The 21,462-nt window shown below is 59.1% G+C and overlaps 2 protein-coding genes across 5 annotated transcripts; one reads left to right on the top strand and one right to left on the bottom strand.

The window, feature by feature from the left end:
* Window positions 1-1,218: 1,218 nt before the first annotated feature.
* SOHLH1 (spermatogenesis and oogenesis specific basic helix-loop-helix 1) lies at window positions 1,219-15,506 on the top strand. 4 transcript variants are annotated; one of them, XM_045162382.1, is made up of 9 exons: window positions 1,219-1,412; window positions 1,982-2,054; window positions 2,405-2,542; window positions 2,965-3,112; window positions 3,573-3,691; window positions 3,781-3,878; window positions 4,576-4,762; window positions 5,218-5,288; window positions 5,884-6,253. In XM_045162382.1, the coding sequence occupies exons 2-9, from the start codon at window positions 1,996-1,998 to the stop codon at window positions 6,102-6,104; spliced, it is 1,041 nt and encodes a 346-aa protein (XP_045018317.1). In that variant the 5' UTR covers window positions 1,219-1,412; window positions 1,982-1,995; the 3' UTR covers window positions 6,105-6,253. The 4 variants fall into 4 exon arrangements, with proteins under 4 accessions (XP_045018317.1, XP_045018318.1, XP_045018319.1 ...); XM_045162383.1 differs by lacking the exons at window positions 1,219-1,412; window positions 5,884-6,253 and adding an exon at window positions 14,931-15,506 and having other exon boundaries at window positions 1,898-2,054; XM_045162384.1 differs by lacking the exons at window positions 1,219-1,412; window positions 5,884-6,253 and adding an exon at window positions 10,104-10,267 and having other exon boundaries at window positions 1,898-2,054.
* A 1,669-nt stretch (window positions 15,507-17,175) lies between these two features.
* On the bottom strand, window positions 17,176-19,988 carry LCN9 (lipocalin 9). The gene is made up of 7 exons (XM_006062185.3): window positions 19,863-19,988; window positions 19,592-19,728; window positions 19,241-19,314; window positions 18,883-18,993; window positions 18,588-18,689; window positions 18,405-18,446; window positions 17,176-18,171 (listed from the first exon to the last, which is right to left on the bottom strand). The coding sequence occupies exons 1-6, from the start codon at window positions 19,956-19,958 to the stop codon at window positions 18,427-18,429; spliced, it is 540 nt and encodes a 179-aa protein (XP_006062247.2). The 5' UTR covers window positions 19,959-19,988; the 3' UTR covers window positions 17,176-18,171; window positions 18,405-18,426.
* Between the last annotated feature and the right edge of the window lie 1,474 nt (window positions 19,989-21,462).

Raw genomic sequence — 21,462 nt, 5'->3', positions numbered from 1 at the left:
ACTAGCAGAACTGACCGTCCCCAGCCTTTCTTGGGTTCAGCCCAGAAGCCGGGCTATGGGCTGAGCGTAACCGGGTCTCCCTGCTCCCAGACTTGACATCAGATCCACACACCTTCTTAGCATCGCCCTCGACTGTGACTTGGGTCCCCTGCTCAGCGCCCGCTTCATCCCAGGCCCTGGCCTCCTCCCTTCTCTCCTGCATGTCCCAACACCGCGGGCCCTGAGTCATGGCCCCGCCTGTCCTCCAGCGTCTGACCCGCGGCCTGGCCTGCGCTGACTGGCCCCTCCTCCGTGCTGCCTTCAGGCTGTGGAGCTGAGCAGGGCTGGAGAGTCAGGCCCAAGCCATCAGCTCTCAGGACCTCCAGGGCCACATTTCAGCCATCTCCGGGCGTCCCCACGGTCCACAGTCCACCTGAGGACGCCCTCCTGCAGCCCCCAGCCCCTCCTCAGTTGCAGACAGGTTTCTCGCTTTCCTGGGACAGAGGCTCTGCTCTGGCGCCTGGCCCTGTCCCAGGACGACCACCTGGGGTGGATTCCACTCACCGCAGGGACACCTGCCCCAGCTCCCTTCTGCTTCCCCTCCTGGGAGATGAGGTCTCCCCGACCGTGGCCTCCCCCAGGAAGGGCCCCGCATGCCCCCAGAAGCCCCCTTCAGCATGAGCTCTGACGTCCTCCCGACTGAAATAAGGACTTAGTACCCTCTTCTCCCACTAAAAGTCCGCCTCCTTGAAAGAGGCGGCGTCTCCACTTTCCCCTCCCTCCCTCCCTCCCTTCTTCCATCATCCCTCCACCGGACTTGGTGGGCTGCATGCCCAGCACTGGGCCAGCCCCCGGAGATCCAGTGAGAGGAGCACAGGCCTGGAGACCCAGCCACTCACACTTCAGCGTCAGGAGTGGGCAAAGGGAGGTTTGCCCGCACCAACCTGCTAGAGACAGCGGCTCCGTGCAGCGAGGCCTAAGCCAAGGGCCCTGTCAGGGCAGGAAAACCGGAGGGCAGGTGGTGGGCAGGCGGGTGGGCCACGGCCTAGGTGGAAGGGGCAGGAAGGCCAGCCAGCCTTCCAGTAAGCCGGAAGCTAGGGAGGGCAGAGAGAGGGTGGGTGGGATCAGAGGCAGGCCTGGGAGGTGTGGGGATGCCCCTGGCTCCTAGGTCAGTGGTGGCACTGGCTTAGGCAGAACCCCCCTGGACAAGGATGAGATTTGGGTTAGGGGCACCTGCAGGCCCTCAGAGGCGGGTGAAGGCTCTCTGCCCATCCTTAACCAGCCGAAGTCCCGCAATCTCTGCTGACCAGCCTCCCGGCTCCTCTTGCATGTAGCTCCCCCAGCCTCTCACTCCTGCCTCCAAGGGGGCCCACAAGGATCCTAAAACCTTCCTCTAATCCCCCGGGCCCTGTAGTTCCCTCCTCCGCTCTCAGGTAAGACCAACGCTTCCTGCCACAGAGGCGGTCCTCCCTGCCCACCAGGCCCACGTGCCAGCCCAGGAACCCACCTGGGCTCCTTCACTGGGAAGCTTTGCCCAGTTCGGTCCTCACCCTGATGGACCCGTCCGGCCCCTCCCTCCACTCTCAGTCCTTGCCCCCTGCCCCCCACCCTCAGTTGTCAGATCCTTCAGGGGAGCACCCCAGCTCGGGACTAGCACCTGGGGGTGCCCACGGCGGGCAGGTGAGAGGAGACCCTCACTCCAGTGGGAAGCTGGGCTGCCCAGCCGGAAGCGGTGGGGGAGGACTGTCCATCTTGGGCACTAACCCAGGCGTGCCTTTCTGGCAATTTCTCCAACAGAGGGACCTCAACGCAGGAAGCCGGGCAGAAGTGGGGCAGCGGGGTGGAGGTGGCGCAGAGCGCGCGGGCGCGGGGCAGGCTCCTTCCCGGCGGGAAGCACGTGGGGGCGGGTAGAACGCACGTGAGGGGGCGGGGCTTGGAGGACGGCGTGCGTGGGGCGGGGCGCACGTGGCAGGGTCCGGGGCCTTGCGGTTCTCTTCCGCAGCTGTGCGCGCGCTCATGGCGTCCCGGGCTTCTGAGCCCCGTGCTGGGGTTCCGCGAGTTTCCCGGGGATGCAGGTGAGAACTGGGGAGCGGTTGCTGGAGGGGATCAGCTGGGACGCCCTTGCCCAGGGATGCTTGGGCGGGTGGGGGGCGGGCGGTGGTCCGGGTCCAACTCTTCTTTCCAATTGAAATAAAACTGAGTCCTAGCCCCACCCAGCAGGCCCGCTTGGGGCCCACCCCGACCCCCGGGTCCTTGAAGGTTGCGGGCGGAAGACGGAGGGGTGCCAAGAGGCAGGAACTTCAGGGCCGTGTTCCAGGCCCCTGTCCTGAGCCCACCCCCTCTAAGACGTTCATCACCGCCTCTGGGCACTAGGGGCGTTTTCTGGGGTCACAGAGCCCCGCGCTCGTGTCTTTTCTCGCGGCAGTGGCCCTTTTCCATCGAGCACCCAGGTCTGCTGCGAGGACCACCTTGGCCAGGGTTCGGGCCAGACCAAGGGGCCTGCGGTGGCGGAGGGTTCCGGCTCCCACCTGCCACGGAACGTGCTCAGCGAGAGGGAGCGCAGGTAGGGGCCGTCGTGGCTGCCGCGCGGTGGGGGCGGGGGTCCAAGGAGGTCAGGCCTGCGCCCGCCGCCTCGTTTCAGACAGCTGTTCGGTAAGGGCACGCTGTAGCGTGTTCTCAAGGTAAATAGAGCCCTCGTGCTGGGGGAGGGCCACCCGTGCAGCCCTTTCTTTGACGTGAAGTTCAGGACCACTCGAGGTTGTACATTTGGGGCCGGTCCCCGCTCCAGGCAGGGGTGGTGGTCTAGGCTTGGTGGTGGCCTGTGGCAGACGTCCTGCTAAGCCTGCAACTGGGGTCCAGGGTCCCTGGGGTCAGGGCAGTGCTCTGACCTGGTTCCTGAAGGGCTCAAGGCTTTCTGGGGCTGCCCTCTCGTTTTTTGGCCAAGCCAGACAACCCTACAGTCGGGGGTCCCTTCTCTGCAAGCAGGAAGCGGATATCCTTGAGCTGTGAGCACCTGCGGGGTCTGCTGCCGCGGTTTGACGGCCGGCGGGAGGACATGGCCTCGGTCCTGGAGATGGCAGTGCAGTTCCTCCAGCTGGCAGGCACTCTGGTGCCCGGCTGGGAGCAGCAGGCTGTGAGTCTTCCTGTGACCGCTGGGTTAGCCCTCTGCGGAGGAGCCATGGGCGTCTCCCTGCTCCCAGTCCCCCTCTGTCCCCTGGCAGCTCCGACCACCGGGCGGCCTGGCTTCCCTGGTGTCCCCGCCCCGCACGCCCAGGGCTGCTGTTTCCAGTAGACACACCTTCGTTTGCGTATCACACCTCCTCTGGGAACCCAGGAGATGAACTGTGGTTTCCACTTACATCCCTTGCCATTGCCCATGGTGCCAAAGCTGGCATGGGTAAAAGTCCCCCCCCCTCGGGGGCGGGGCGCCAACTTCAGCCTCCCCCCCTCCAGTCCGGAGCACAGGGTCTGTGCTCAGGGTGGATCTCGGCGACCCCAGGCGGGGTGTCCAGGGGCCGATCACAGCCTGCCTTCTGTGCGTGTTTTCCAGTTGACAGTCTCGGTTGCGTTTCTACTGTTTGTCTCCGCTTCAGGTTCTTGCTTCCTCCAAGGAGCCGTGGCTCGCGTGGCAGACGGATGTCCTGCAGCTGGCCCTGGCAAGTCAGGCCCCGGCAGGCGCCCCGGATGCCGGCGTGGGAACATCCAGTGTGATGTCAGTGTCCCCATGGGGCCAGGGGCCATGGTGGGGGGGTGCGTGCAGACCACTCAGAGGCTCTCCTTTTGTCTTTGCACACCATGCAGTCATCAGGCCCCCCCGAGCTGTGAGGCCGCAGCTGTGGATGAGGGTGAGGCCCTGTCGGGGGTGGCCGACATGCTGGACAGGCCGCCGGCGCTGCCTGGTGAGTGTGAGTGGGTCCCCGTCCTCCCCTCGTGCCGTCCACAGCCAGGCGCATGAGGCTGCCACGATGACCATGTCCCCCTTGTGCTGGACACCCAGCTGTGGGTGGCTCCCCGGACCATGACTGCCACTCCCTGAGTGCCCCAGGAGGCAAGACAGTGCGTGCCCACCCAGGCGGGGAGGGGTGCCGCTGTGGTCAGGGCCGGCAGGAGAGCTGGCGGTGGTTTAGTCGCCGACTCGTGTCCGACTTTCGTGACGCCGTGGACTGTAGCCCTCCAGGCTCCTCTGTCCGTGGGATTCTCCAGACGAGAATACTGGAGTGGGTTACCGTTTTCTTCTCCAAGCAGAGCTGGGCCTCCAGGGAAAGTTGAGAGCTGTACACGGGGGGTGGAGGGGTTACACAGCAGGGTAGACAGGGGTCCTGGAGATAGAGGAGGCGGTGGGGTATGAGGGTCCTGGGGTCTGAGCCGCACCTGTTTGGCCTGAGGCCAAGCGGCCACGTCCTGCAGGCGGCCTCCCTGGCCCCAGGTGTCGGGCGCTTCGCCTCTGGACCCTTACTTTCTCCTGGTTGCCTGTTGGCACCTTGTTCCCGAGCCTCAGGCGTTCCCTGTGCAGGATGCAGTGGGCAGGGGCTGCGGTCTTCGGCGGGGGGCGGGGGGGGGTCACTCTGCCTTACCCACTCCTTGCTTCCCTCGTAGAGTCGCCCAGCCTCGTCCCCCAGTCCCCAGGTCCAAGACCCCCCAAGGTCCTGAGGCCATCCCCTCTGTGGCCGGTCCGCTCGCAGCAGCCCCCTTCCCCGCTGGTGAGTGAGGAGCCCCGGAGCTGCCTGGGCCAGGCAGGGCCCCCCACTACGGGGGCCGACAAAGCCCTGATGCCGGACTCCAGGTGGGTGCCCGGGCGCGTGTGCACGAGCTGCCAAGGCCTCCTCCCAGCCCCCCAGCCCCCCAACCCTGGCCCCAGCTGCCCGGACCCACTGCCCAGGAGGTCTGTGCCCATCCCGTCCTCACTGTCTGCCCGGGTGGCCAGACTCTGCCGTGTGGCTTTGTAGTGTGTGTGTGTGTCGGGAAACACTCCTGTCTTCCTAATTGTCGTTTGTTTTGGCTGATGGTAAATGAGTTTGTGTTTTGTGAGTTCCACCAGCTGGGGCGTGGGCTGAGAGCTCTCGGGGGGCTGGAGAGGAGCTGGCAGCGGGCTGGGTGGGTGGGTGGGTGGCAGGGTCCGGCGGGAGGGAGCAACCCGTCAGTAAGCTGACTTTCCGGGCCCACGCCCTCCTCTCGAGGTGCAAGGCCCGGGGTCCACCTGGGACGATCAGGGTGGGGCTTCCTTCTCGTCCTGTCCAGGTCTGTGTCAGGATGTGATGTGGCAGATGGTGCGTCCGTTCTGCTGACCCCTGGTCCCGACTGGTGGCTGGGTGAGTGGACCACCTCCCTACCACCCCCGACCTGGAGCCTGGGTTGGTCCTCAGGCAGGGCTGGGGGCAGGCGGCTGGGACCATGGGGAGATGGGCCCCAGCTTGCCGAGTGACGCCAAGGTTCCAGTGTCTGTATCTGAGTTCTCGTTCCCTTCTCTGCCGGTTTTTTGGGGACCACTGGGTTGGGGCGGGGGGATGGCAGGTGAGGTGCGTGCTTATCGGCGGTGGGCATTTGTGGGTGAGAGTGTATGAGTGCTGGGTGTCAGTGGCTGCGAGTCGGCTTTGGAGCTTTCCCTGAGAACTCGTGCCCACAGAGGCACGAGGGTGTGGGGTGAGTCGAGCGTGTGCAGGATCTGGCGTGGAGGGGGTGCACCTCCTTGGTTCTGGCCCTCCCGGGGGTCTTGAGCAGGGCCAGCAGGAGTGGGCCCACCCACCTGGTCAGGGGCCCTTCTGAGGATGAGCAGGGGACTTCTTGGTGGGGTGGGACAGATGGGTGGGGAGGAGGGGCGTCATCTCCTCTACGCTGACCCTACCCTGCCCACCGTGGGTCCTGGGGTCCTCGTCTGCTCTACTGACATGTCCCATCTGCTTCCAGGGTCCCTGGAGGGCAAAGGCAGCGGCGCCCCTTCTCGGGTGGCCGTCAGGAACAGCCCGCTGGACAGGCTCGAGCCGGGCTTCCTGGGAGACCCCGAGTCTGGCCCCCAGGAGGAGCCCCCAGACGGGCCCCTGGAGCCGTGGGGCTCAGATGGGAGCTGCCCCAGCCCGGTCCTGCGGGACGAGGTGGACAGCATCTTCCCTGACTTCTTCGCCTGCTGAGACCTGGGGAACGGGACCTTTTCGGCAGCACGTGCCACACACTCGGGTGGGGTTTTATTCTGGGTTTGGGCTGCAGCTGTGGTCTAATTCCAGCGAAGGCTGGTGCAGAGCGGAGGCTGAGTATTAAAGAGGAGAGCGCTTTTCCTGGAGGAAGCAAAACTTGTGTAGCTTTTGTGCAATTGATGCGATTCGCTGGGCAGATGGCACCAGTTCCGTTCACAGTGCAGGCGTCTGCCTGGGTTTTGTTTCTGTGAGGCTCCTGGCCTGTGCGATCTCTAAATAATGGTGCTGGGGGTGGCGGGGGCAGGGGCTCCCTGGACTGAGACTCCTGTGTCCTGGGCCTGCTCCCCGAGAGGTGGGTGTGGGACGCTCTGCCCCTGTGATGCTGGTCCCGGGAGCTCCAGAGATGCCCATCAAGGAGGCCTGTCTCTGGGCCAGGAGGTGCCGGGGCAGGACGGACCTCTGTCTTCGAGGTGGGGGCCTCGGCGCTCCCCTCACAGGGCCTGTTGGGGGCCCGGGACAGAGGCTGCCTGGCTTTTAATGCTTGGACTCCTAGCTGTTCCCGTCCACCTCGGAATCTGGGAAGCACTGGGTTCCTGGGAGGAGTGCCCCTCCACTCCGGTATGGCAGGGTGACCCTGTCCGAGTCCCACTACCTTTCGGCCACCGTGAAGGTGGTGCCAGTCTCTGAGCCAGGCTGGTCAGGGGCTCACTCCTCCCTGGCCTCTGCGTGTCCCTTTCTGGAGACCCCGGGTTCTGGGCCCACTTGGAGGAACCCTATCTGAGCCCTGGGCAACCTTAACCCAGCACCCCAGGAGGGAGGCGGGGGGCCGGGGTGGGGGCTCAGCTCTTTCAGAAGCCTGATTGAGGCCCCAGGGGGACAGGTGGACCCACCCTGGGGGATAGGACCCTGCCCCAGGTGGTAGGCAGGGCTCACCTGTGCTGCCTCGATCCCACGGTTGGGGGCGGGGGGCTGAACCCGGTGCCGGGAATGGTCCCGGGTCAGGGTTGACAGCGGTGCCTGGGCTGTCATGGGAGGAGCGTGGCAGGAAGGGCAGCCGCCAAGACCCGCGCCCGCCCCGGGCCCCGGGGCCTGTCCTGTTGGCCCTGGGGCTGCATACATAAAGCTCCTGCGTTGAACGCTTTAGATGACCCACCACCCCCACCCCGGGCTGGTGGCTGGGACCTGGCCTCTCTCGCTGCAGCTGCCTGGGGGAGTGGAGAGAAAGCCCCTCCACGGTGGGGAGAACCCAGGCTGTTGCCTGGCCTGGTCAAAACTGCTGGAGCCAAGGAGCTGGGGTCCACGAAACTGCTTGCTTTCCGCCCCCTCCACTTCTCTGGCCCTCGCTGAACCAAATCAGCGAGGCTGATTGCGTGTCTTGTTGGCTGTAATTGTGTGTCTGGGGGTGAGTTTAGAAAACCAGCAAGCCGGTGATTACTAATTCTGTGAGTTGGGGAGGCCTCAGCACAATCCCGCATCTCTCAAGGTGATCCACTCTCCTTCCCCCGACCCCAGGGGGTCCTGCTTGCCTGGCCCCAGGACACAGCAGGCTCTGCCAGGCCCAGCGGGACCCCAGCACCCTGGGGCTGCACCATCTCCCAGGCCCACCCATCCCTCAGCTCGGGCCAGTGCGGCCAGGCCTCGGTGGCAGGCAGCTGGCTGTCCTTGGAGCTGACCAGCCGTCGGCCAACACCCTTGGTCCGGCTTGCCTCCCCTGCCCCTCTGTGCTGCCCACCCTGCTCCTTGAACTTGGCGGCCACCACAGATCAGTACTCGCTGGTGTTGTGGTCGAGGTGCCCAGTGCCACCTGGGACTCTCACGCCGTCTCTGGTCACAGGTCCTGCCCTGGAGCATGGCCTGCTTGGGGCCTCCCCACAGAGCTAGGAGGGGGCGGGTTCTGCTGCCCTCCAGGGTCTGGAAGGCTCCACTTACTGGGGAGGGGGCTGTGGTCCCAGGGTCCCTTGCCCACCACTAGGCTGTGACCTCTTGGCAAGGACACATCCATCCGTGAGGAGGGAACCCTCAAACTCACACTCCAGTGAACACGGGGAGCCCAGCAGCTCTCCTGTTGGGGCGCTCTCTTAGGTTGAATGACAAAGTCCGGTGGGGACCAGCTTGCGTGAGGGAGGCTTAAAGTGGCTGCCGATGGGGGAAGCTGGGAGTGGTCGATGACTGCCAGGAGCCCGAGTCATGGTCCCACGTGTGGGGCATCGGAGCTGAGCCCGCTCGGGCTTGCGGAGTGCGGTGCTGTGAGGGGGCCCCGAGCCAGCACGCTGGCACCGGAGGGGCCATGGAGGGGCCAGAGTGCCACGAGCTGGGCTCACTGCATCCCTGCCTGTTTTCCTAGATGTGGGGCGAGGCCTGGTGGGTCACGTGAGGTCGCGCCTGGAGTGCTGGTGGTGGGTCGGGTCCCGGTCATGGTCCCCTCCTCCGGCGCTGCCCTCCCTGTCCTCCCCAGGCCTCAGGGTGTTCTCTGCAGGTGGCCAGGGCTCAGCTGGCTGCCTCTGTTTCCAGTTCAGGCAGGTCTCCTGATGAGGCCACCGTGCTTCCAGACATCAGCTCCTGACCGCTCTGCATCACAGCATCAAACTTGGGGCTCGGCTGACTTGGGACCTGGGGTTTTACACCCGATCACCCGGTTCTGTGCTCAGTGGCCTCCTCCACAGGGGCCCCATGGTGAGAGCACCCCCACTCAAACCCCCAGAAGGGGTCCCTCCTTAGCCAGGGGCTCCACAACAATCACATTGCCCAGGGCCCTGGGCAGGCCCCTTGGCAGAGTCACAACAGCTTCCCGAGATGCGAATTTTCCGCAGGAACGAAAGCTCTTGTGGAGGCCGCCTCCTGAAACAGACCTGTCTGAGGCCCCTGCACCCCTGTGTCCTTGCCCACATGGCAAACAGCTTCCTCTTTGTCCCAGGGCCTAGGTGACCTCAGCCACGTGCGGGCATTCATGTCAAGAGTGCCCAACTTGCTCAGCCACCACAGAGACCACGGAAGCCAGGGTAGCCCTGAAAATGCCAGCCCATGGGTAGCTGTTTAATACCACAGCCAGCTCTGCAGCAGCACGGGAGCCGCCCCTGGACAGGTGGTCAGAAGGAGACCAGCCTGTCTGGGGGCTGGCTGCGGGCCTTCCACGGGTGTTCGTCCAAGTGACCCTGCAGGCCTCCAGCCCGGCGGCCCTGAGGTCCAAACCCGGGGCTCCCTCAGCCCTCCACCTTGCAGGTTGGCAGGATGGAGACTCAGGTGTTCTGCATGCGTCTCATCCAGCCCTGCATGCTGGCCCCAGGCTGCCCGCTTGCCCCGGCCCGTGCGTGAGTCTGGTCTTGTGTCTGCAGGCGGCTCCCCACTAGTGGGTTGTTTTTGGAGGGGCTGGTCCACCCGCGTTGCTCATGTCCTCCCAGTAGGAGCCTTTGGTTGCCTTGGACCTTGCTGTGTCCTCCAGTGGTGTGGGTGTGAGTGTGGCAAGCGTGCAGGTGGCCGAGCCACTGACCCAGTGGACCTTAGACCAGGAAGTGAAGACCTGGCTTTTGCATAGAGACGCCTGCCACCAGGATGCATACGGCTTCCCGGGGTCCCTGGCACGGCTGTTGGAAGGGCTCTCATATGTGGTGGAGTCTCATACTTTGATTTTAGATGTATTTGAAATTCACAAAAGCAGTATCACAGGGCATATCTTTTTGTGTCCAGTTATTCTGTGTGGAATATTATGTTTGTGAGATTCATCCACATTACTTTTAAATTCATTTTCATTATGATACGACATCCCTAACGTAGAGTTTACGGTCTCAACCACTTTCTAAATATGTATATGTATTTTTAAATTGGAGGATAATTGCTTTACAATGAAGGTTGCAGTTCTAGGGTATCCGGCACACTCACGTCATTGTATAACCACCCCCACATCCATCTCCAGAACTTTCTTATCTCCCCAGAACTTTCTTATCTCCTCAGACGGACCCTGTGTCCCCACAAAAAACTGTCTCTTCTCTCTTCCCCCAGCCACTGAGCTCCACCGTCTACACTCGTCTCGATGGATTTGACTCCTCTAGGGACCTCTTGGACTGCAAGGAATTCCAGCCAGTCAATCTGAAAGGAAATCAGTCCTGAATATACATTGGAAGCACTGATGCTGAAACTGAAACTCCGATACTTTGGCCACATGATGCTCATTTGAAAAGACCCTCATGCTGGGAGAGATTAAAGGCAGGAGGAGAAGAGAATGACAGAGGATGAGATGGTTGGATATCATTACCAACTCTATGGACATGAGTCTGGGTGAACTCCGGTGATGTTGGTGATGGACAGGGAGGCCTGGCGTGCTGCAGTCCACGGGGTTTCAAAGAGTCGGACACGACTGAGCAACTGAACTGAACTGAGGGACCTCTTACAGGCCCTGGTGGCTCAGATGGTAAAAAGGCCTGTGTCAGAGTTTCTCACTTTTTATGTCTGAATGATATTTCATTGTGAATATTTTATGAATGAATATCGTTAGATGTGACATGGGCTCACCTGTCTGTCTGTGGCCATCTGGGTTGCTGCAGCCTTTTGGTTGGCATGACCACTGCTGCTATGAACCTGGGTGGGCAAATATCTTTTTGGGTTCCTGCTTTCCATTATTTGGGGTGTGTACTCAGATATGTAATAGCTGGATCAATTAAAAGCTCTTGTGTTTATTTGTGAAACGGCCATACTGCGTCCCACGGCAGCTGCACTGGTTTTCACTCCCACTGATGCATGAGGGTTCTAGTTTTCTCCACGTTGTCGTCAACACTTGTTTTTATAACAGCCGCCCTAATGGGTGTGAAGTGATAGCTTGATTTCAATTTCCATAATGATTATTGATCTTGACCCTTTTTTTTAAAGTACTTATTGGCCATTTGTATGTCTTCTTGGGGAAAATGTCTATTCAAGTCCTTTGCCCATTTTTAAATGTTGTTGTTGCTGTTCAGATCAGATCAGATCAGTTGCTCAGTCGTGTCTGACTCTTTGTGACCCCATGAATTGCAGCACACCAGGCCTCCCTGTCCATCACCAACTCCCAGAGTTCACTCAGACTCACATCCATCGAGTCAGTGATGCCATCCAGCCATCTCATTCTCTGTTGTCCCCTTCTCCTCCTGCCCCCAATCCCTCCCAGCATCAGAGTCTTTTCCAAGGAGTCAACTCTTCGCATGAGGTGGCCAAAGTACTGGAGTTTGAGCTTTAGCATCATTCCTTCCAAAGAAATCCCAGGGCTGATCTCCTTCAGAATGGACTGGTTGGATCTCCTTGCAGTCCAAGGGACTCTCAAGAGTCTTCTCCAACACCACAGTTCAAAAGCATCAATTCTTCGGCGCTCAGCCTTCTTCACAGTCCAACTCTCACATCCATACATGACCACTGGAAAAACCATAGCCTTGACTAGACGGACCTTTGTTGGCAAAGTAATGTCTCTGCTTTTGAATATGCTGTCTAGGTTGGTCATAACTTTCCTTCCAAGGAGTAAGCGTCTTTTACTGAGTTGGAAAAGATCTTTATATATTCTGGATATTGGTCTCTTATCAGATACAGAATTTGCGAAAGTTGTCTCCCATTCTGTGTTGCCTTGTTAGCATAGTTCAGTTTTTTTTCTATTATCTGTGCCTTTGGTTTCATATTTAAGAAACCTTGGCGTGACCCACAGGTACAAAGCTCTCCCTGCGTTTTAGCACCCAGTGTGCAGCGGCGTGAAAGTGCTTGATGCCACGGAGCCGTCCCATTAGAAGTGGTGGAGATGGTAAGAGGTTTACAGTTTAGCTCTTCTATTTGAGCCGTTTTGAGTTAACTTTTGCATGTATGTAAGGTAAGGGTCCACCTTTATCCTTTTGCATGTGGAGATCCAGTTTTCCCAACACTGTTTGGTGAAATGACTGTTCTTTCCCTGTTGAGTGGTCTTGGCACCCTGGTCAAAATTCATTTGACCATAGAAGTGAGGGTTTGATTCTGATCCCTCTGTTCTGCCGCATTGCTCTGTAGTCTGTCTTTATGCAGTGCCACACTGTTTTGATGACTGTAACTTTGTAGTAGGTTTTGAAATCAGCAAGTGTGAGTCTTCCACTTTGCCCTGCTTTCCAAGGTGGTTTTGGCTACTTTGCATCCCTGGAGTTCCCATAAGAATTTTTAAACGGGCTTTTCTATTTCTTGGGATCCATATGGGTTTTAAAATGGGTTTTTCTATTTCTGAAAAAAAGAAAACTTTAGGATCTTGATAGGGGTTGCAATGAACTGTTGATGGCTTGGGTGGTACTGACATCTTCACAATGTGAAGTTTTCCTATCCTCAAACCTAGGATGTGTTTCCATTTGTTTGCATCTTGAATTTCTTTCAGCGGTGGTTTTCAGCATCCTAGTCTTTGTCTCCTTGGTTAAGTTTATTTCTAAGTATTTCACTCTTCTTGATGCTATTGTAAATGGAATTGTCTTCACAATTTCCTTTGCAAATTTTCTTTATTGTCCGTGTACAGAAACACAGTGGATTTTTATGTGTTGACTTTGTGTCCTGCAAGTTTGCTGAATTCTTTTTTTAGTACTCAACTTTTTTTGGTAGGATCTTTAAGGCTTTTCTGCACATAAGATTATGTTATCTGCAAACAGGTAGTTTTATGTCTTCCTTTCCAGTGTGGGTGGCGTTCGTGGGCACACCCACATTCCTCTCCGTCACACAGAGCTGTGGTCAGCCCATCCTCACCGCTGAGCAGCAGTCCTGTGCTGTTGCTCGGATCATCTTGCTGTCAGTGGACGTTTGGGTTCCTTGTGGCCTTTGACTCTCGCCCATAGAAGTCCTCTGGTGTTGTTCAGTCGCTCAGTCGTGTCCAGCTCTTTGCAGCCCCATGGACTGCAGCATGCCAGGCTTCCCTTTCACCATCTTCCCGAGTTTGCTCAAATTAATATCCACTGAGTCAGTGATGCCATCTAACCATCTCATCCTCTGTCACCGCCTTCTCCTCCTGCCCTCAATCTGGAAGTCCTTTAGTGACTTACAACTCCATTTATTTGTGGACCAAAACTGAATATTTAGTGTTGCATACTAAACAAACATTCAATACTAAAGGAATGACTAGATAGTTAATTAAATATTTAAAGAGTATAATCGTTGGATCCTGAGCAGGTGTGCTTCTATTAAAAACTACAAAAGCTTTTCCCAGAGTGGCTGTACCATTTGGTATCCCCACCGAAAACACTCCAGAATGCTCATTTTGCATCCTTGCGGAGACGGGGTGAGTCAGCCCTTAATTTTAGCTGTTCCAGTGGGTGTGACGTCGGAGGACACCTTGGCTTGGATTAACCTCTCTGGTGACTAGTGATGGCAGGCACCTTCTCACGGGTTGGTTGGCCATTCGTCTGCCTCCTGTTGTGAAGTGTCTGTTCCCACTTGCTGCCCGATTTTAAACTGGGTGGTTTGTTTTTCACTGTTGGCTTTGTAGCAAGGCCTTCAGAGAGGCCTCTGGAGCCTCACTCCCGGATTCCAGCTTGCGGCCCTGGGGGACGGGCGAGAGCTGATGGCCTCTATCACGGGGCCCTGTTCCTTGGAGGACGCTTCCTGCGTTAGAACTCTGGCTCAAAGTCTGTTTACCCCATCGGCACTTTCCAGGGACGGTTTCTCATCCTCCGTCCTCTGTCATTTCAGAGGAAAAGCAAAGCCAGAGTTTCCTGCGTGATGCTACCTTTGAGTTTCAGGGAGCCTGACAGTGGTTTGCATTGCTTGGAGTTTGTTGAGTGTCTAGAATCCAAGCATTGTCTTTTATCAAGTTTGGGTTTTTGTTTTTCCATTATTTCTTTACAATGTTCTGGTTGTTTCTTTGGGGTGTGTGTATGCTGGCCTGTGTCACTCCCTTCTCTCCACAAGGCTCCAGTTCAGTGTGTATCAGGCCTTTGGACCCTGCTTGTGGTTGCTGACATGCTCTTCATTTTTTGAAAAAAAGATTTCTCTGTTTGGCTGTGCTGGGTCTTAGTTGCAGCATGCGGAATCTTTAGTTCTGAGCATGTGAACTCTTTGTTGTGGCATGGGACGTCTAGATTCCTGACCAGGGATCAAACCTAGGCCTTTCCAACTTGGCCCTCTTTCTAGCAGCCGTGTCTGCAGGGCGGTGTCCGGAGCTCAGGCGTGGCCTGGGGCGGCTGGCCTGTATTTCCTGGCCTCTCTCCCCCAACGCGGGGCTTTGCGATCCTTCCGTGCCCTCAGGCCCGCCTACGTGGGGCCCAGCCCTCCGCACCCTGCTCCTGCTCAGCCAGGGGCCCCGTCTGGGCCGGCTCCGGGTCTGGACAAAGCCCACCAGAGGGTCCTTCCTCCTGCCCTCTGCCGCCCGAGGCCGAGAGAAAAGGCTGCTCCCTTCCAGAGAGGAAAGGCGTGGGGGATCGGGGATGAAAGAGCTGCATGCATGGGTGCCTCTTGCCCAGCTGGGTGGGAGGGCTCAGCCGTCCTTCCTTCCTGTCCTCCCCCGGCCAGCCGTGCTGTCTGACCTGCCGCACTCCACCGGCCCCTGGGGCTGCCTCCGCCCTGGAGTCTGCCCACACCCGCACTGGACTGGCAGAGTCCCGTCCAGGAGTAACTCATGTGGCTCAGTGGACGTGGGTCCCGGGGACCCCTGCTCACAAGTCCAGAAAGCTCAGGACGTCAATGCCCTCTGCCTCTGCCGGACCCAGCCTCCAAAACTGCCGCTGGCGTCCCGTCCAACGCTCTGGGTGCTTGACTCTGGCCCAGCTGCCTTGGCGATGGGCACCTTCAGGTGGGGCCACATAGGGCCGGATGGGGGTTTGTCAGGGCTACCATTGTCTTTCTCTCCTGGAAACAAAATCTTTCACATCGTAGCAGGTAGAACGAATACAGATGCTGAGAAGAACATTCCTGTTTAAGACCCCACTGGCGCTCTGGGGCAACCGGATGTCTTTTCTACCTACTGTTCCTCAAGCCTTTTCATACTGTTCAAGGGGACGACAGAGGATGGGATGGTTGGATGGCATCACCGACTCGATGGACAAGAGTGTGAGCAAGCTCCGGGAGATGGTGATGGACAGAAAACCTGGCGTGCTGCAGTCCATGGGGTCGCAAAGAATCGGACGCGATTGAGCGACTGAACTGAACCATTGTCAAGCAACTTAGTTTTTAAAAATTGCAGTATAGTGTATTTACAGTGTTTCGGGTAGACAGCAATGTGATTCAGTTATATATATATTTTTTCAGTTTTTTTCATTATAGGTTTTTATAAGGTATTGAATATAGTTTCCCCTGCTGTACAGTAGGTCCTGGTTATTATCTGTCTTATATATGCAGCCAATATAAGTCAGTCGTGTCTGACTCTTTATGACCCCATGGACCGTAGCCCACCAGATTCTTCTGTCCATGGGATTCTCCAGGCAAGAATGCTGGAGTGGGTTGCCATGCCTTCCTCCAGGGGATCTTCCCAACCCAGGGATCAAACCCATGTCTTATATATAGTTGTTGGAGGAGGAAATGGCGACCCAGTCCAGTGTTCTTGCCCAGAATTCCCCATGGACAGAGGAGCCTGGCAGACTGCAGACCATGGAGTCTGTAGAATTGGACACGACTTAGCCACTGAACAGCAACATGCGTAGTTGTGTGTATATTTTAATCCCAAACTGCTAAATTATGTACCCCACTTTCCCCTTCAGTAACCACAAGTTTGTTTTCTATGTCTGTGAATCTATTTCTCTTTTGTAAATAAGTTCATTTATTTTTTTAGATTCCACAAGAGATACCATATGATATTTATCTTTTTCTTACTTCACTTAGTATGATAATCTCTAGGTCCATCCATCTTGCTGCAAATGGCATTATGTCATTCTTTTTAATGGCTAAATAAGTATTCCCTTGTATGTGTGTGCATCTTGTTTATCCATCCACCCGCAGGGGGACATTTAGGTCGCCTCTGTGCGTTGGCTGCTGTAAAGAGTGAGGCAGTGAACGCTGGGGTACGTGTATCTTTTCAAGTTAGAGTTTCCTCCGGATATTCACCCCTGTGCTCTGACTGTGGACTGTGGGCTCCAACTTTGCTGCCCGCTGCACCTGTTTCCTTCTACCTGGGGGTCTCTGGGTTTGTGTTGGGCAGTGGGCAGCCCCAGTCCCACACAGAGCTCCAGAGCCTGGCTCAGACAGCCAGCAGCTTGGGGACACCCTGCTCTGGGCTCAGCTCCCCTCTGAGCCTCCTTCTGGAGCAGATGCTGCTTCCCTGTGGTCCAGAGTCATGAGCCCCCACCCAAGCGTCCCTCTGGGCTGCCCCAGTTCTCCCCAGACACCAGCTTTCCACACCAGCAGGCCCCAGCCACGTGGGGAGCTTCCTATGTGTCCCTTGCCATGGCCCAGCAGGCTGGAGTGGGGTTCCAGATAGGGAGCCGGAGGCCGGGCTCATGAGAATGTGGGCTTCCCCAGGCTCCAGGCCATCCAGATGGCGTCTCCTTGTCCTGCATTTGGCTCCTTAGGAAGGGACTCAAAGCTCTCCATCCCCGCCGCCTGGGGCCCGTTCCCAGGGCAGCTGACTCAGTGACTGAACAGACAGTGGTCCTGGGCGGGGTGGGTTTCCTGGTCCTCCACGCAGCCCTGGCCCCCATCCGCAAGGTTTCCAGGGCAGAGGCTGTGCGCCCCTGCAGGGGGAGGGATGGGGCCAACTCCTCCTCACCCTGGGGTGGTGCCCCCTGACCCGCCTTGCAGCTCCCCCTTGAGCTGCACTGCAGGCGGGTAGGGGTTTGGCAAGCACATGGGGGTGGTCTGGTCCCTATTCAGAGGGCAGGTTGGGGAGGCGGAGGGAACCCTGGGGTGGGGGCAGGGGCCCTGGGGGTGGCGGGGGCTGGGCCCCAGTGAGGCCAGGGCTGGTGGGAAGTGCCCCAGGCCCTGGGGAGGGGGAGGAGCCTAGTAACATTTTCTGGGAAGGAAGGACCAACTCTCTCTCTTTTTAACCTTTTATTTTGGAGCACTGGAGATTCACAGGTAGATGTGCAGAGAGCTCCGAGTCCCCTCATCCCCTCTCCTGATGCCGACCTCCCCCGCTGCCCCCACCCATGCTGGGGTGGGTACCACCCACCCTTGCAGATTCTCTGTCCTTCCTGCCCGGCAGCCATGTCCGCCGCTGCCCAGAGCCTCCGGCCCCGTGAGAGCCCTGCCCTCCTCCAGGGCCCCCCCACCGCTGCCCCCTGAGATGGCTGCGGTTTTGTCCCTGGAGACCGAGCCCTGGAGGTTGGCTGCTTTCTCTCGACCTGACTCCCTGGAGGCCCGTCGTCTGCGTTGTCTCTGGTGTGAGGCCCGACCACACTTTGTTCGGCTGCTGGCCCGCGGGGAGCCCCAGGCTGTCACAGCTGGGGGACGCTGGGCAGAGCTGCTCAGAGGTCGTGGTGTGGACATGATCTCACGTCTCTCTGGTGGATGCCCAGTGGACAGTCAACTTTTAACCCACGAAGCAACTGTGGGCTGCTCAGGACCTCCCAGTGAACTCACCAAGAGGTGGGGTGAGGGCAGGGGTCGCTGGTATCAGAGAGAAGGGAGTGAAGAGGCGCATGGGCTGGTTGACGACCTTGGGGACCCCTCCCCCCCAAACCTCACAGACCCTCATCAGAGGGGCCTGCAGGCCCCTGCTTCTCAGAAGAGATGCTCTGGCGGGCCAGTCCCTGCAGGAGGAGGGGGTGAGCTTACGGGGGCCAGGCCGGTTCCTGCGAGGGGAGGTCAGCTGGAGGAGGAGACTTTGTGTGGTGGACAGTCCCCCCGACCCCAACAATACGTCTGCCCTCAGATCTCAGTGTCCGGAACCTGGGAATGGGATCTTGTTCAGGGAAGAGCTCTCTGCAGAAGGGATAAGGGTGAGGATCTTGAGATGAGGTTGTCCTGGAGAAGGCCAGTGGTCCTCGCTCCAACAACATGTCCTCAAAAAAGACCGAAGGAGAGAGACACGGACCCAGAGGAGGAGCAGTGCGACCAGGAGCTGAGACTGCGTGATGTGGCCACGGGCCCGGGGAGCTGGGAGATGCAGGTGGGGCCCTCCCTTGGAGCCTCCAGAGGGAGCTCAGCCTTGCTCACGCCTGGATTTCAGACTCTGGGCTCAGAACTGCAAGAAGATGAGCTGCTGCTCTTTGGGGCCTGGTTTGCGGTCCAGCATCACAGCCACCCCAGACCTGGAGGCAGGCATGTTTGCCGAGCCCCCACCACCCCAGGAGGCTCCCCGTTTTGGGGGCAGGATGAACCCCGCATGCAGGGTGAGGGATGGGCTTGGAGAGGGGGCCCCCACCGTCCCTCCAGCTTCTTCTGCCACCCGGCCAGCCCCCAGCTGAGCTCACGCACCAGAAGGCCTGGATGGGCGCCTCTACCTCGTGTAACAAGGATCTGGGAAGACAGTCAGGTTCTCAGACAGGGACTGCCTGAGGTCCCCGCCCCACCCCAGGCCCTGGGCTCCGTCCCCACCCCCCCATCCCCTTGAGTGCCTCGCTGGCCCAGGCTGCTGGCATGGAAGGGAGTGATGCCTACCCTGGTTGCTGAAGGGGACGATCTTTTCTGGGCCAAGTCCGTGTGATTTGCAGGCTTTGTGGAATCTGTCCAGGAAGCTGGATTTCAGCTCTGGGAACCGTCCTGTGGACAGAACAGTTTGGGGCCAAGTGGGGAGGGGAGGCGAGGGGAAGGAGTGGCAGGTGTGGGGCACCTGGACGAGGTGGGTACCCGCCACACGATGCCACGGGCTGCGGGCACCTCAGGGCATGGCCAGACCCGCACCTCCCCGGGGATGGGGCCGCGGGAAGCAAGGAGGGGCCCTGGGACGCAGTACCGTAGAGTGCCAGCACTTGCGTGGCTGTCCCATTCCTGAAGTTCCGCATGTGCAAGATGATGTAACGCTGGTAGTCGGCCTCCAGGATCCGCAGGCTGTTCTCCCCCAGGTCTGCACAGAAGCTCTGCTCAGAGCCTGCAGCCCCTGGGGCCCACGCCACAGACTCTCGAGGGTGCAGGGGCCGGCGGGGTCCCCTGATGCTCCAGAGCTCCCCATGCACACGCCCCCACTTGCCCTCCCGCCGCCCTTTACAGGCCAGGCCAACCCCTCTCACTTTGGGGTCGGCTGTCAGGGGGTCCCATAAACCCCTAAATCGGGGCTCACCGGGAGTGGGGCTGTCAGACAAGGGTCCACTTACAGTTGATGGTGTATTCCCCGCTCTTGCCTGTTTTGCCACAGACCACGGCCACGTCCGTGCACTCTGCATGCAACCTGGAGCCCGGGGTGATGCTCACAGCGCAACCCCACCCAACCACGCGTGACCAGCGCCCCCCACCCCTCCCCACACTTTCACCCTGAACCCCTGCCCCAGCCTCAGCACTCTGCTGCCCCCTACCCAGTGCCCCCTGCCCCACATACAGCGCCCCCTCACCCCCAGCTTGGTCAGACACCAATCCACATGGGTAGGGGCGGGGGGTGAGACTGCAGGGGGCAGGGTGGGCAGGGGCCTCCGTGCTCCCCAGTTCCAGAGGATGGGCACAGCACTCACATGAAGTGGAAACTGAGCTTGAGACCACCATCCTCCACGACCTGAATGCCCTCTATGAAGATCCTCAGGTCTCCATCTTCCTCTATCCGCTTCCTGTTGTCTGCAGCCATGGAGATGGAGTACCAGGTCCCAGAGACCTGGAGGGCAGAGGTCGCGGTGGGTGCAGGCGTCCTCACTTCTTGGTGCCTGCTCCCTCCCGGGGCCAGGTCCTGGGCATGCGGCTCCCACCTAGCATCCAGACCCCCGGGGAGAGCCCGGACCGCAGCCCCACCTTGGAAATATCATAGTTCCTCTGCACAATGCGCCGGGGGTTGAAATCCTGGGCGCAGACCAGGCCCAACCCCAGGCTCAGCAGGAGCAGCGCCATGCCCTCCAGTGGGTGGGCGCCCGGCCTGCCTGCTGCCCGCTGCCTTTATCCCCCTCCCTGTGCTGTGGTTTCCGGCCCCAGCTCTTCTGCATCCTCTGCACAGGCCTCCACTTACTGGGAACTCGGCCAAAAGCCGCCATGGCCACCCCCGTCCTCCGCAGGCAACGACTGGCTCTGGCTGCTGCCCAGATGGGGGCCTGGCTGGGTCTGAAGTCGCAAAGGGAAGTGGGGACAGGCTGGTGTCTTGGCCTGAAGCCCCGCCGGCCACAGAGGCGGGTGGCACCAGGGCCTATCGGAGCCTTCGGATGCGAGCGGCAGAGGACGGCGCCCCTTCCAGCCCAGCCTGCCTGGGTGCTCTGATTTCAGAGCACTGAGGGGTCCTGGCAGCCACGCGTGCAGGTCAGGGTCCTAAGCTTCGATGGACAGCTCCTCACTCCCCTGGTGCATCCAGGCACAAGGCGGGCTGGTGGTCAGGGTGCAGGCTGAGCTGGACCAACTGGGGCATCAGACGCTAAGTCCTATTTTAGAGAACAGACACGCTTTATGTGTTGATAGAATATTTTTTTTTATTGGGCACCTACTGTGTCCAGGCTCTAGGGTTAGAGTGAAGCACCCAGTCTCAGGAGGTGCCTCTGGTCCACGAGCCAGATTCCTGGAGGCTGGGCCGGGAGGCACTTTTTCACAGAAGTGCTCTCTGCACACCGACAGCCCCCGGGATCTGGTTGGAAGGTCACAGGCTCTGTCATGGAGGACGGCTGTGACCACAACACAGCTCTGACATGCCTCCCGGGGTCAGGGCGTCTGTGACCCCACGGGACAAGTTGAGGGGTCAGTGCTTTGGCACTGGGGCCCTGTGACTCTGTCTAGGGTGACGCCTGCTTGAAGGGCCCTTCAGGGCTGCTGGAACGGGCTGGATTCTTGAGCCCAGGAGAGGAGTGTCCACGGCCTGTCCCCACCACCCTCGCCCCCGTGCCTGCTGGGGTCACCTTCCCATCGAGACGCAGCCATGGATGTTCGGCTCCAGGAACAATGACAGACATGGACACACAAGTACATACATGCAAACATGCATGTGTCAAAGCACACCCATGCACACTCATGTGTGTGTGCACACACGGCCCCATCCCACACCCCAGATGCTTTAACGCATCTGACAGATCTTATAACTTGAAGGTGTTATTTCTATAATCAGAAAGATGTACTTTAAAAATGTGCTGAAAAGCAGAAGGAGGGGTTTGCTCTCCTCGGGGAGTCCATGGCCTGGAGATGACAGAGGAGAGGGCCACCCTTCTCTGTCACAACCGTGCACAAACTACTTAAAACTCCTCTGTAAGGTCAGTCTCTAGGAAGCAGGGAGGGATGACAGAGGAAGTGAGATGCAAAAGAGAATGTAAAATAAGAAACTCCCCTGATGGTCCCATGGCCAGAACCTGCCTTGCCAGGCAGGGGACGTGGGTTTGATCCCTGGCTGGGGAACTAAGATCCCACCTGCCCTGGAGCAGCT

This window comes from Bubalus bubalis, chromosome 12 (assembly GCF_019923935.1).
Source record: "Bubalus bubalis isolate 160015118507 breed Murrah chromosome 12, NDDB_SH_1, whole genome shotgun sequence".
Classification (NCBI taxonomy): domain Eukaryota; kingdom Metazoa; phylum Chordata; class Mammalia; order Artiodactyla; family Bovidae; genus Bubalus; species Bubalus bubalis.
This window is presented reverse-complemented; position numbering and strand designations above follow the sequence as displayed.

What these genes read in the sequence shown, in the direction of transcription:
- LCN9 (XM_006062185.3), bottom strand. Translation starts at nt 19,958, where the DNA reads ATGGCGCTGCTCCTGCTGAGCCTGGGGTTGGGCCTGGTCTGCGCCCAG. An exon ending in GGAACTATGATATTTCCAAG is followed by an intron (nt 19,729 to 19,862) that starts GTGGGGCTGCGG and finishes TCTGCCCTCCAG; the next exon opens with GTCTCTGGGACCTGGTACTC. An exon ending in CGGGGAATACACCATCAACT is followed by an intron (nt 18,994 to 19,240) that starts GTAAGTGGACCC and finishes GCTTCTGTGCAG; the next exon opens with ACCTGGGGGAGAACAGCCTG.
- SOHLH1 (XM_045162382.1), top strand. Translation starts at nt 1,996, where the DNA reads ATGGCGTCCCGGGCTTCTGAGCCCCGTGCTGGGGTTCCGCGAGTTTCC. An exon ending in CGAGTTTCCCGGGGATGCAG is followed by an intron (nt 2,055 to 2,404) that starts GTGAGAACTGGG and finishes TTCTCGCGGCAG; the next exon opens with TGGCCCTTTTCCATCGAGCA. An exon ending in TGGTCCCGACTGGTGGCTGG is followed by an intron (nt 5,289 to 5,883) that starts GTGAGTGGACCA and finishes ATCTGCTTCCAG; the next exon opens with GGTCCCTGGAGGGCAAAGGC.